General features: G+C 42.8%; 1 protein-coding gene across 1 annotated transcript in view; it reads right to left on the bottom strand.

Moving 5' to 3' along the window:
• Positions 1–13,908, bottom strand: part of RAI14 (retinoic acid induced 14) — a 114,240-nt gene that overhangs the window by 18,286 nt on the left and 82,046 nt on the right. The window contains exons 7-10 of the mRNA XM_018563474.1: positions 11,848–11,954; positions 5,979–6,157; positions 3,056–3,078; positions 1,115–1,204 (exon numbers count right to left, since the gene is read on the bottom strand). Of these exons, the coding sequence (XP_018418976.1) occupies positions 1,115–1,204; positions 3,056–3,078; positions 5,979–6,157; positions 11,848–11,954 (399 nt within the window). The remainder of the gene's footprint in view (positions 1–1,114; positions 1,205–3,055; positions 3,079–5,978; positions 6,158–11,847; positions 11,955–13,908) is intronic.

Here is a 13,908-nt window from a genome sequence, read left to right on the forward strand (position 1 = left end):
AATATATTTTACTCATAGATAACAAATTATCTGGAACCCAAAACGACACACTTATATTTACTTATTTCAACCAGACCTGAACTGAAAATAAAAATGTGCTATCGTATATGGAACATCTGGAAATGTTCATGGTGCCTAAGCAGTTCTCTGAAAGACTTCGCTATTGACTTTCTCCTGAAAATTAGCTGTGATCTTTCTGTTATGTGAGTGTGCCCCGACATGTCTGTGCCTACAGCCCTATAGCTGTATATCTGCTTTGTCAGATCTAAGGCATTGATGCCTGTGACTGCTAGTCTCACAGGTTTTAGTGATGTCATTACCGTGCTGCTTGCTGGAGAGAAAGCTGTACATAAGGGCCTGCAGACAGGAATATCCCTGCAATCAGGGCCGGTTAACACCACAAACAGTGCGCTCCATAGCGGTCAGGCTCTGGAATGCACTGTATCGCATCCCAGCCAGCACACTGCATTCAGGGGCGTGGTGGTGCATTGAAGTCAATGGCACTGCTGCCACAACCCCCCCACTGCCAGTAGTGCGATCGCCTGCACCCGAACGCGTGGCACATTAGTGCCTGCGTTCCGGTAAAGTGCAATCTGCAAAAATGCTGCAAGCAATCCCGCCCCTGAACACAGGGAGCCGGCCAGAGTGCAATATAGTGCGTTCCAGAGCATGACCACTCTGGAACGCACTGTTTGTGGGTGAACCGGCCCTCATTTTGTGTGATTCCTGCAGCTTTTCTGCTGCTTCTTGAATATTCCTCCACCAGTCATCAAAGAGGCAGCTCTGACATAAGAAAGCAAAGCTCTGCTTTTACCAAGATGGTCAACTCAACACAAGGACACAGTCCACAGAGGAAGAGCACAGGCAATACTGGTGACTAGTCCTTTGTCCTCTGTCTATTTTGTGTACAGCGTCAACAATACAGGTCTTCTTTAACATCTCAGAAAATGCCCACGGAATATTGTCTACATTTGTATCTACATGTACAGTGTACATTTTATAAATGTATTTGATGCAAACTGCAGAACAGATTGAGGTCACATGAAAGTAGAATAAATCCCATAAAGATCCTTCAGAAACATATATGACAGAAGATGCTAATTTTTCGTATTACCTGGATAGGGCTGATAGGAGGAGGCGGAGCTTTGCGTTTTTTGGGAGTTCCGCTTCTTTCTGAGCTTAATCTATTCGCTTGATCATGCTGAAAGTTTCATAGGCCAGAAAAAGTGAGCTGTTAGTTGGGTTAGTGGAAACTGAGCAAAACTATATAGTTCTATGGCAAGAAATGCTACTGATTGCTAGTGCAGAGTAAAGATATCACAAGGAATAGTAACCACCAACAGTTGAAGTATAGACACTCTATGTCCATCCGAATAGTTACAAAATAAGAGTATTTGGGCACCATGGAAGCATGCAACTCTTAGAATATTTTCTCTACATGCAGCAATGTCCAGAAGTGATCAGTTTAGGTAGAGTCACTATTTGTGGACATTATACTGATGACTCATAGATTAAAGCCCAACTCCAGGCTATTTCTTCTTTATCAAAAGGCTCCTCTGGAGTAGTAAAAAAAAGGATCTCTGGCTGCAATACTCACCTCCTCTCCAGCACTGCCCCCTGCAGTAATGCTTTCCCACCACTGGGTGTCCACAGACTTCTGGACTGAATGACACCGAATATAATTCAACCTGGAAAACTAGGGGCATACTCTGAGTGCAGGGTGTCATGGACCCAACCCACATATAATGATGCATTAAATGGCTTTGACATCATTATCATCGAAATTGCAAAACAATACCGGCGCCTTCAAATCCAAAGATTTGGTTCTGATGAAGGGGGCGTGCCCCAGAAACGCGTTAACCATTTATCAATACAGGGATCGAGGTTACTGGTGTTTTACATCGCTCCAGATTCTCCCTGCCAGGGGTTCCGTCCTCTCACCCTATTCTACTGGTTTTTATTCTACCGAACTGTTGTAAGTACAGCCTTTAGAGCTGCGTGTTTTTACTATTAAATAACATTTTTACACTATGGAGGCGCTCTCTTTTGTTCTTTTTATCATTATCATCGGACTACTCACTGCATTATTGAGGGCCTCCCAGAACCAGGACAAGATCTAAAGAAGAAGACCCTGCGGGTCACGTGAACAGCCTGAAGACTTCTGGAAGAAGTATTAAAAACTGGGACTGGGAAGATGAATCTGGAGTTGGGCCTTAAACGTCGATGATTTATGTTCTACAGAACTGTCGCTAAAACAGGGTTGTTTTCAGACAATAAAAGTATGGAAAATTGACCATAGTATATTTGTTGATGACTATTTACATGGCGTGCAAAATTAAATATATCCCAGGGGGCCCAATGTTGTTATCTGGAGCCTTGGTTGCACCATAGATTTCTTATCCATATCTGTTCAACACCACCTCTTCTTTTTGACAACATGAGGTGTTCCAAACCCACAGCAACAACTTCCACTGGTAGACTACTGATCTGTGGGAGCTCATATACTGGAGCTATGTCATTTTGGTTCTTACTAGATGTACTCATCTTGAGGGAAGAAAGTCTCTAACAACGATAATCTAAGCTGTGCCGAAGATGGGAGAATTCCTAAATCGAAAGGTGAAGAAATACGACTAAAGACGACCAAGCACCAAACCCGCTATGTACAATTAAAACATCTGGAGTGACATTGGTTTATAAGGTTAGGTAGTGCAATCAGCAGTTAGGTTGAGGTAAGTGCCCCAAAACCAATGCAACAAATCAGATTTCAGTTTACTGTGAGTAGTACAAGGTTAATTCTGATTGGCCGCTATGATTTACCGTACTTTGCACGGCTCAATATTTTCAAACAATGTTTTGTGATCATCAGTGGCATGGATGCTTCCGAAGTAATTATCTCTTCAACAAGCAGATCACACATAGACCTCGACTTTCAATGCAACTTTAAAAGCCACCGGACTGAATCGAATTATAACTCCAGCCCATTGAAAAATATATTATTATTCTATTATATAAAATGTATAAACATCATCAGATGAATGAATATAAGTACCTGCAATGGCTTGGCTGGGCTTCTTAGTGCTGTGTAGAGAAACAACAAAATGAAATTCAGTTAAAGGGTAAGTCTGGACAAAGTAAAAAAAAAAACATGTTCAGTATATCTCTCTCTACTAACCATGCACATTTCCTCATGTTTTTTTTTTCTTACAAATGCTCCAAGTACAGAAAGATGGCTGTTGATCCTGCCAGAAATCCAGTGACCTCCCAACATTTGACTGACAACACTGCCTCTGCTGCACTGAAATCCCTAACAGTGTTGTCAGTCCTGCCTGCTGACTTGCATATATTTGTTTCTTTCCTAGCAAAACAATGCTGCTGCCTTCACTTTCAAAAGCGTGCCCACACATTGGGAGATATAGTTCTGGGGGTTGTGCATATATCAGTAGGAACCGAGCTCCCAGCAGTTGCCCCGCGAGAAAATTATAAGCCTTGTGATGTTGTCGCAGGGAAAAATAAAGGCTGCTTCCCCAGAAAAGTAAAAGAAAATGCTGGGCCATGCTCTAAAAAGAGAAAGGGAAGTTTGACGGTTAAAATGGGAGCCAATGGAGCTAAAGCCTTTGCCACTAATTGGAATACATGTCCTGGCCCCAATTGATCCTTTCTGGGGGGGATAACATTTAGTATTTATGGCGTCCTCAGACACCAGTACTCATCTTCAGCATGTTATAACATTAATGAGGGTTTGGTCACATTATGGCTCCCACAGAACAAGTGATTATCATGGGTGTCAGGCTCGGCTTGGATTTGCACTCGGGTTTAGAAATGAAAACAATACCATCAACAGGTTATATTTAGAGATTTTACAGCTTTACTATTAGAACTGATTTTGTTAAGACCAGAAATACTTTCCTGCACACACGTCGCAGAAACTGACATTTTACAAAACAACTACAAACATATTTGTAGTCCAATTAGTCAGAAGTGTCTCCTGCACACCATACAGCACTTGGGACCTTTAATGCTATGGAATAGCAATGGTGCTCATTACCATCATATTTGTAGTCCGGCCTGGGTGGCAACCATAGCCCCCTAAATAGATACAGTGGAAGAGTAAGTGTAGCCACCAAGGGACAAGAATTGTATTATTCGCATGACTATCTCGTTAATATTGAGGAAAAAAGTCTGAAAAAGAAAACTAATGCAACCATCATATCTGGTTAGCTGTGATAAGTTACATATTTATTTTTGGGTTTAACCCTTTCGCTGCCAAGGACGTACGGCGTACGGAGCTACAAAAGTGCTTCCAGCTGGCCAGCTCAGTATGCCGTACGGACCTGGCATTTACAGTTCTACTATAAAAAATTAACTGTGGCAGCGCATGGCAAAGCTTTGTGACTCATTGCCATGCGTTGTGATACCTTGTGTTGCAATTAAATATACACCTGTATCATTTTATCACAACACAAACACCAAAACAATTTTTTACATAAGTTGATTTACAGTTTTGCATACCTTCATTTTTTTACCTTTTCGCAAAAAGGCGCAATTACAAATTTGCTAATAATTTGTTATTTATTAACTCAATACAGTTTTATCTTTTAGATTTAGTCAGAAAATACTTTTTTTGTGCACAGATACTGATTTTGGTGTGTTTTAACAATTGAATTGTGTATTTTTATCGATTTAATATTAATTTGAGAAACATTTGCGCAATTATCGCACGGCCTACAAATTTAGTATCACTATCTTTTTGTTCTACCGGGCCTGCGCTTTCAGAAAATATATGGTTTGGGGGGTCTTTTACAAATGCTAGCAACGCAGCAGTTGAAAATCAAATCAATAGGAAAAAATTGCAGAAAATTCAAAACTGGCTTGGCCAGCTGATTTGAAAAATGTTTCGGAGGGCTTGGCAGCGAAAGGGTTAAAGACACTTTAAAATAAACCTAAATGTAACAGCAGTGCTAAAGTACCTGTGTTAGTCCTTAAAATGGATTCCTGTGACCTTCTAGAACCCTTTGAATTCCAGACTTCTGGCCAAGTTGAGACTGAGTTCCAACTTTTCTTGGAAGTTATGCCCGTTCACTGTCATTTAGTTGCCATGCCAATGTCAAAGCCTCTTCTGTCCACTCGGGCATTTTGACAGCATTCGAGGCTCGGGCATTTGACAGCTAAATGACAGCGTAGGGTTTAGTGCCAAATAGGGACCAGGGCTTAAAGAGAAACTGTCACCTTGCCCATGTAAGGCTAAGTATCTCTGCAAATGGTCCCTCGACCCCTGAGTACTGACCTTATAAGTGATTTCTTACCACTATTTCCTCCTCTGCAGCTGGCACTGAAATGATTGGTGTCGGTGACCAGGGGGAGCAGTGAGGTCTTTCCCCCAATAATGTGACAGTGCTCTGGCATAGTCATTGCCTGCTATACCCGAGCACAGTCCAGGGAGGTCATATGTTCCTTAATGTCTGGGGAAAGGGAGGCATGGTCAGATGAATATGAGTGGTCAGGGGGATGGAGGTGACAATGTTTCTGTGCCAAAGTACAAAACATAAAGAAACTTGAAATGCACTCCTTTCACTCCTTTTTTCTGGGGTTCATGTGACTTGTCCTGTGGTAGACCCTGCATGGTCAGCAGTCATGTTTGGGTGGTTCCAGCAACTATTTTGTCTGTCATCACATGTGGTGAAAGATGAACTATGACAAACAAAAGGATCTGAAAATGTAGTTCGGGGGTCAAGAGAAAACAGAAAACGAAAAGAGCGTGAAATGGGCAAAAAAAACTAGTAACTGAGAAGACACAGTAATGACAGCAAATATTTCAAGTAGGTGGAAAGAATAAAGAGGGAATGAGAGTTTACTATAGACATGACAAATTCCAGGATTGCCAAGCGACCAGTCTGGCTTAAAGAGGCACTGAGAAAGAAGAGGGGATGTTAAGAAGTGGCCTGAGATGCATTACAAACATACTGCACAGATGCACATACCAGTCTCATGGCTCATTTTGGATAGGAGAAGGGTAAGGATTTGAGGATTTGCCGACATTTTGGCATAGTGAAGGACATCATGGCCCAAGGCATCTGTTGGTGTCAGACTGGCTCCTCTATGCACCAAAAGATCCACCATATTGAACTGTCCGGCTTCACACGCCAACATCAGAGGAGACCTGGCAGAGGAATAATGAAAACATCACATGTATACAGTTCTAAGACAGTCATGCTCACCACACCTAATAAAGACTAGTGTGGCCCCCAGATCACTGCAAACCAAAAAATGTTCAAAAGTAAGCAAATTAACCCCTTTTTTATCACCTTCTAATGTCACAGGTTTGGAGAAAATGATAAGGACAGGGAGGTAAGCATTGCCTATTTTTTACCTATAGAGGTTTTAGAGTATTTTGTGAAATCACATGCCTGTATTGGTTAGGCTCCACCTCGATATGATCTACACCTTGTCTCTGGTTTAGTGGTATCTCCTCTATAGATAAGCTTCCGGTTGACCATGAGTTCAACTTCAACCCAACGTCTTTGCAGTTCGCCAAATGGTTGAATGATTTGGCCAGTTCGCCCTCCAAACCTATCACTGTGTCCTAGCAATGAATGACATTGTGCAGCTTGCACTGAATCATTGGCTGACTGCTGGCTGTGCTACACAGTGTCATTGGTTGCTAGGACGCAGGCAGACACAACATAGAAACCATCACCACTAAGGGGCCCACAGCATCTTAGCAACCAATGACACTGTGTGGGCAGCACAGTGTTATTGTTTGCTAAGACACTGATGGACGCACATTGTCATTGGTTGATATGGCACATCCTACTACGTCCTAGCAACCAATGATGATGTGCGGCCCGTCCACTAGCGTCCAAGAGAACGGAACCCATTCCAGTTCGTGCATCATTAATCTATTCCCTTGCCTCTTGTAGTTGAAAGGAGGTTACATGACTCAAGAGTTTGATGTCAATTGCCGGAATGTTCTGAATAACGCTACACCCTAAAGCAGCGGTCCTCAACCCTTTCGGCACCAGTTTTTTGTGAAGAAAATCTTTCCACTGAAAAAACGGTAAAACTGTTGGCTTTACAGTGTAAAACCAGCAGCTAATGCTAGTGAGAGAGAGTTTCAGATATATAATTTTTTTGCACACAGTTATCCTTTAAAGGAGAACTATGCGACAATATTGTTGGGATCCACCCCGCTGGCTAATTGACAGCTGGCTCTGCCTCTGTGCCCGCCCCCTCCCCTGTCCGTTCCTCCAGTCGATGCTGGAGGAACAGAGAGGGGAGGGGTGAATGCATGAGGGGAGCAGTGACTGACAGTCACCACTTTCTGCAGGGAGAGGATCGGGAAGTCAGGGGCTCTCTGCAGGTAGAGGATCGGGAAGTCAGGGGCTCTCTGCAGGGAGAGGATCGGGAAGTCAGCGATCGGCGGTGTGTGTTCGCTGACTTCCCGATCAATCGAGCCGACGTGCGACAGCTTCAGTATCACAGGTTGGCTTGAATTATGGGGAAGAGTGTTTTACAGTGTTTTCTCCTTTAAGCATATAATAGGGATTAATGCTTCTCTGCATGTACATGTCAGGGAGCCTGTACATTCCTATGTTGCATGTTGATAAAAGTTTTTATCTCAAAAATGCACATAATTATTTGGCTATTTTTATCTGCATTTGCCTCCTCGCCTGCCAATGCCGTTTTCTATTTTTAAATGTGAATTTTCAGCAGGAACACATTCACATTCTTTACTCACGGATAAAGAATGCAAAAATCCAACGTTTCATCAGCTAGGAAGATCTACGAGACGTAACAATGAGGCATCTATTTTAAACAGCCATTAATCCTTCCAAAATAAAGTGCAGACTGCCCAACTCCAACTCAATCCTTTAAAAACATACCTCAAGCTGTGCACTGAAATTCTTCCTCCATGAGACAATGTGTATCTGTAAACAGTGACTGCCTCACTATCGGACTCTTATCAGTAAGATGAGAGGACATATGATCCATAGATTTTCAAGGAATGAGATATAGGGTTGTTATGTAACCTGAACCAAAAAGGCTTAAAGTGGACTCATCACCTACACATTTCATGGGAACCTAGAGTCTCCATAAAGCCCATTTCCACCTTTGCGGGGGCGTTTAAAAAAAAAAAACCATATGTCAGCAATGTACACGGTGAGTAGACACAATGTATTTTTGAAACGCCCACCAGACTGCTGTGTACAGTGGAAGGTTAAATGCTTGTTTTTGCCTAAAAAAGTTATACTCCTCTGAGCCGGCTGGCTCTTGGACCGGTCCCTGGAGCCTCTCTTCCCCTGTGCTGCAGTGGTCTAAGGTCCCTGTGTCATCTTGTTCTATGTGTTTATGTATTTACTTCTGCGCTAAATAAGTGAATAAAGTGATAAAGAAATAAGGTGATGAAAGAGCTGCTGCGCAATAGACAACTAAGTCCAATCGATGATTTTACCAGGTGTGCAGCGCTAATCATATAAGCAACAAGTATGTGAAATAAACTTTGTGATGGGCTAAATCCGTGTATGTGTCTAATATTTTAACTACTAATTACCCAACCGTGGTGGTTGTGAACAAATAAATAAAGGTTCAACCTCAATATGTCTAGGTCACTCTATAATTCAGGGCTATCTCGTGCCCAAACAACATGTGTCAAACATAAAATCGTAACAGATGTGAATCGTAATCAATATAAATGTGATTATAAGTTAATAAACCTCTATTAGTGGATAAGTGACAAAATACATAACTTAATTATGCATCCGTAATCCCAATATCCCTTTGCTTAATAATAATGAAACACCGTGAATAGTCCATGTGTTAATATGACAATCTTTGTGCAACAAAAACATTCCTCCAATCTGTGCGCTGATTGTGAAGCCCCCGATCACGGGGGTTCTGTGAAAGTTTGTTGGGGATTTGAGCAAGTGCCACAAGTCTCCCCTCAAAGTGTGCACTCACCGTACTTTGATGGCTGTGACAAGCAGCCAAAAAGCGCTTATGTAATATCTCACGGAGCTGCAGCGCCCTCACTGTGTCTTGCTCTGATCGATATCCAAAGTATGACGTGTCTCCAAACTCATGTAAAGAAAGATCTCCTCATTGTGTTGTATTTCCAAAGATATTTATTTAAATCCAATAAAAAGGTTACAAAGTCTCTGCCGGCCAGTTAGATGGTGTACCAACGAACTTCTGTATTTGGTATGATGTAGAATAGGCCCGCCCCTACGCGTTTCGTCGTTACGACGTCTTCAGGGGGTTAAGCAGGTCTATCCTGTCACACCAAAATCATATCTTTTATAGTGAATCTAATTGGCACATTACCTGGATAACACCACTAGACATCTAGTGGTGTTATCCAGTTAATGTGCCAATTAGAATTAGACATCTAGTGGTGTTATCCAGTTAATGTGCCAATTAGAATTAGACATCTAATGGTGTTATCCAGTTAATGTGCCAATTAGATTCACTATAAAAGATAGGATTTTGGTGTGACAGGATAGACCTGCTTAACCCCCTGAAGACGTAACGACGAAACGCGTAGGGGCGGGCCTATTCTACATCATACCAAATACGGAAGTTCGTTGGTACACCATCTAACCGGGCGGCAGAGACTTTGTAACCTTTTTATTGGATTTAAATAAATATCTTTGGAAATACAACACAATGAAGAGTTCTTTCTTTACATGAGTTTGGAGACACGTCACACTTTGGATATCGATCAGAGCAAGACACAGTGAGGGCGCTGCAGCTCCGTGAGATATTACATAAGCGCTTTTTGGCTGCTTGTCACAGCCATCAAAGTACGGTGAGTGCACACTTTGAGGGGAGACTTGTGGCACTTGCTCAAATCCCCAACAAACTTTCACAGAACCCCCGTGATCGGGGGCTTCACAATCAGCGCACAGATTGGAGGAATGTTTTTGTTGCACAAAGATTGTCATATTAACACATGGACTATTCACGGTGTTTCATTATTATTAAGCAAAGGGATATTGGGATTACGAATGCATAATTAAGTTATGTATTTTGTCACTTATCCACTAATAGAGGTTTATTAACTAATAATCACATTTATATTGATTACGATTCACATCTGTTACGATTTTATGTTTGACACATGTTGTTTGGGCACGAGATAGCCCTGAATTATAGAGTGACCTAGACATATTGAGGTTGACCCTTTATTCATTTGTTCACAACCACCACGGTTGGGTAATTAGTAGTTAAAATATTAGACACATACACGGATTTAGCCCATCACAAAGTTTATTTCACATACTTGTTGCTTATATGATTAGCGCTGCACACCTGGTAAAATCATCTTGTTCTATAACACTGTATAGAATGTGAGGATGCCTAGGAACATTCCATTGCTGCAGTGGAGGATGAAGAGATTGACAGGAGGGAGTGCTGTCACAGCCGGCCAGCTGCAAGCATCGTGTGAGTATATTTTTTTCTTATTTTGTAACCTAGACAAAACCGAGCACTTAGTGCCTGGGTAGCCCCACTGCAAGGGTTAAGAAAAATGTTACCCAGAGTTCTGCTTTAAAGGAGAACTATGAGGTGAGCGAAAATCATTCATCCTCATAGTTCGGGCTGATGTGTGACAATGAAACTGTCACATGTCGGTTCAATAGATCGGGAAGTGAGCAAACGCATAACGTCACTCACTCACCGTGACTGACAGTCCCCGCAGGGATTCCTCCCCTCCCCTCTCCGATCCCCCAGCACTGACTGGAGAAACAGACGGGGGAGGGGTCGGGTACAGCTGGCTCGGCCTCTGGATAGGCAGAGCCAGCTGTCACTCGCACAGCTGGGTGGATCTCGACAGTAATGTCGGGATCTGTCCCGGCTGCGGCGGTCTCAGTATACTGCGAGCTGTGGCTCGCCATATACTAATTTTTGGGGAGTCAAACAGCAAAAGTTTTCCTGGCACACTCACAAGCTAACATGTAAAAAAAACTTGTCTCACACTAAAGGTTAAAAACAGAGGTTTGGACACACGTCTTCTGCAGAAAATGTGAAATTCGAATTGATGAGTGTGTTTGTCATCTGTTTTGCTTGACTGATCTGGTGCAGTGATGCATGGAGGGTCTCAGCTGCCATTGGGATGTGCGGGATCCCTTGTGTGTCTCTGTGCCTTTAAGGGAGGTTGGGCTTCCTCCTGACAAACCTGCACCCAATTTTATCTTCTGCCCCATGTGCTCCAAGATGGAGACTCTGATAGTTTAGAGTTAGGACCGCACTATAAGAGGTGCCTTGGCGCGGCTTTCACATTTTCTACAGAAGACGTGTATCCAAACCTCTGTTTTTAACCAAGTTTTTTTTTACATGCTGGCTTGTGAGTGTGCCAGGAAAACTTTTTGCTGTTGTACTGTTTAAAGCCCACTGCATGTGCACCTTGCTGTAAAGCTGGTGACGAATTGATGAGTGCGTTTGTCATCTGTTTTGCTATACTGAGCTTTGGGTCACGGGAGGATGCTAGTATATGTCCTCCCGTGACCCTTAAGAGAACTATGGGGAAAAACACTTACCTCAAACTTCTCTATTAAGGCAATATTGACTACAATATATTTAGTTATAAATAAAAAAAATGGTGTTACCCTACAGCCAAACTTCTACTTTTGTCAATAACAAGCATTTTCTACACTCATCGGCGCCATCTAGGGGTTGCCAGTGGTGCGCGAACGGCATTCGCCCGACTATACACCAGGTGGAACTTTTATAAACCAAACCCTTTAAGTTTAAAGGCCAGACAAGGATCTCTTGACCCCTGCTACAGACCGTACTATATCGCCAATATGTAATGTAGGATATTCTTACCAACATATAGACTATCGATATACTTACTTCCCATTCTTGTCTGTGAGGTTTACATCAGCCTTATGATCCAAGAGACACTTGCAGGCTTCTAAGTGACCATACTGCACTGAGATAAGCAGAGGAGTGTTCCCATCCTGTAAAACATGGAGGATTAAAGTGTAGGTAATCCCAAGAACTAACATGGAATATACACTTGCCAGTCCTGAGAAATGCATGGACTGCATATGTTCTCTTCTTTTCCTGTACTTTCACCTGGTGATCCTGCCAGTGATACACTTCCCGTCATAGGGTGACAATGCTCATTTCCTAGACCATATCGATGCAGAAGCTGCATTGTCACCCTAGGATGGGAAGTGTGTTGTAAATACAGAGCACCTCCTCTCTTCTCATTTGCATAACACAGGGAAGGTGTTTTATAGTCCGCAAAGATAGCTGGAAACAGTGTAAATTATAACACTCAGAACAGGCAGAGTGCACAGGAAGTTTACTAGATTTCTGGCAGGATCCACAGGTGTTTTTATGCACTTATGGAACAGATATCACTTTCAATGGTATAAAGCAAAAGAGAGTAAATAAGAGAAGTTTATTGCTAAACTGGCCATATTGAATTTCATTTCCAGCTAAATAGGGCAAAATTAAATCTGTGGATGGCCTTGCCGCTGGGGATGCACAGATACCCGTTTTTCGGTATTGAGTACCAATATTTTTTTTCCGGTACTCGCCAATACAGATACCGGAAGTTCCATAAAGGAAGCCAGGTGGCGTGTAATGACTCAAAACCGGGCAATGACTCGCCGTCCGGTATCCTGATTGGCCAGCTTTTCGACCAATCAGGAAGCCAGACGGCAAGTCATTACATGGCACCCGACTTCCTGCTTGGCCGGGAAGCCAGCTCCATGCTACCTTGTCACCAGGTGATGAGGGAGCATGAAGCTGGCTTTCTGGCCAATCAGGAAGCCGGGGGTGGGTAATTACTCGCCGTCCAGCTTCCTCATTGACCATCTTCCCTACCAATCAGGAAGCCAAGTGACGAAGGAGCATGGAGTCGGCTTCCTGGCCAATCAGGAAGCAGGGCATCATGTAACGACTCGCTGCTCGACTTCCTGATACCGGAAGTTCGGGTATCGGGCTAGGCATCGGAGCATTTGGCCAAATACTCGGTATCAGTGCATCCCTACTTGCCGCTACCACCAAGCTTGACAAAAGTCAATTTTTCAATCGTTTTTTGTCAAAGGGGCTTGTCAGGCGAACAAAGATTGCAGCCAATTAGCTGCAGTCACTGTTTGGGTATTCTGACAGTCGCAGGCGTTGGCTATCAGATTACAATAGCCAGCAGGGGAGGTTCCTTCATCCACGCTGTTTAGTGTAGATGGAGGAATCATACGATTTATCTCGTTCAGCCTCGAGGGGGTTAATGTGTATAGCCAGCTTTTGGGTTTACACATACCGTATATATAATACCGAGTCACATAACTGTAGTATCAAGCAATGAAAGATTGATACCAGCTGCACTCCATTCAGCGCTATTAACTCAATATATGGTGGTGCTCATAGTGACAGCCATGGATGACACCATGCAGATTTACTATGTCACCTTGAGGAAGCCCTGTAACGTTGGCTCACGTGACTAATGTGACGCATTACCAATATACAAGAGTACGTTTTGCACATGAGTACTGAGTGCAGGTGACGTCTCACTTTTGTTCTTCTATCGTGCCAACACAAATTTCCACTCCAAGTTTCCTTTACAAAGCAAATATCATTCTGGTTGTAAAGCCAACAGTGAGGTGTACACAGACACATGTGTCCTTCCTATCCCGTGTGTAAACTGTCTTTGACTTCACTGCTGGTTTCTGCATTTTATTTATTAGTCAGAGTGTACATTATAATCTTCACTAAAAGCCTATATTTATAGGTCTCCGAAATTATACAGCGAAGAGAGTACGTCTGGCACTGATGAGAAGATGAAAGCTTAACAGGTCAGTCATTATCCAGATCAGTAGGATAAGTAATATCTTACACAGCACAAAGAGGAGGATAAGAGGACAGGAAACTGGAGAGCGGAGCAGATAATACTAGAGAGGCGGC

The sequence above is a fragment of the Nanorana parkeri genome, unplaced genomic scaffold, assembly GCF_000935625.1.
Source record: "Nanorana parkeri isolate BGI_ZX_2015 unplaced genomic scaffold, ASM93562v1 scaffold666, whole genome shotgun sequence".
NCBI classification, from domain to species: Eukaryota; Metazoa; Chordata; class Amphibia; order Anura; family Dicroglossidae; genus Nanorana; species Nanorana parkeri.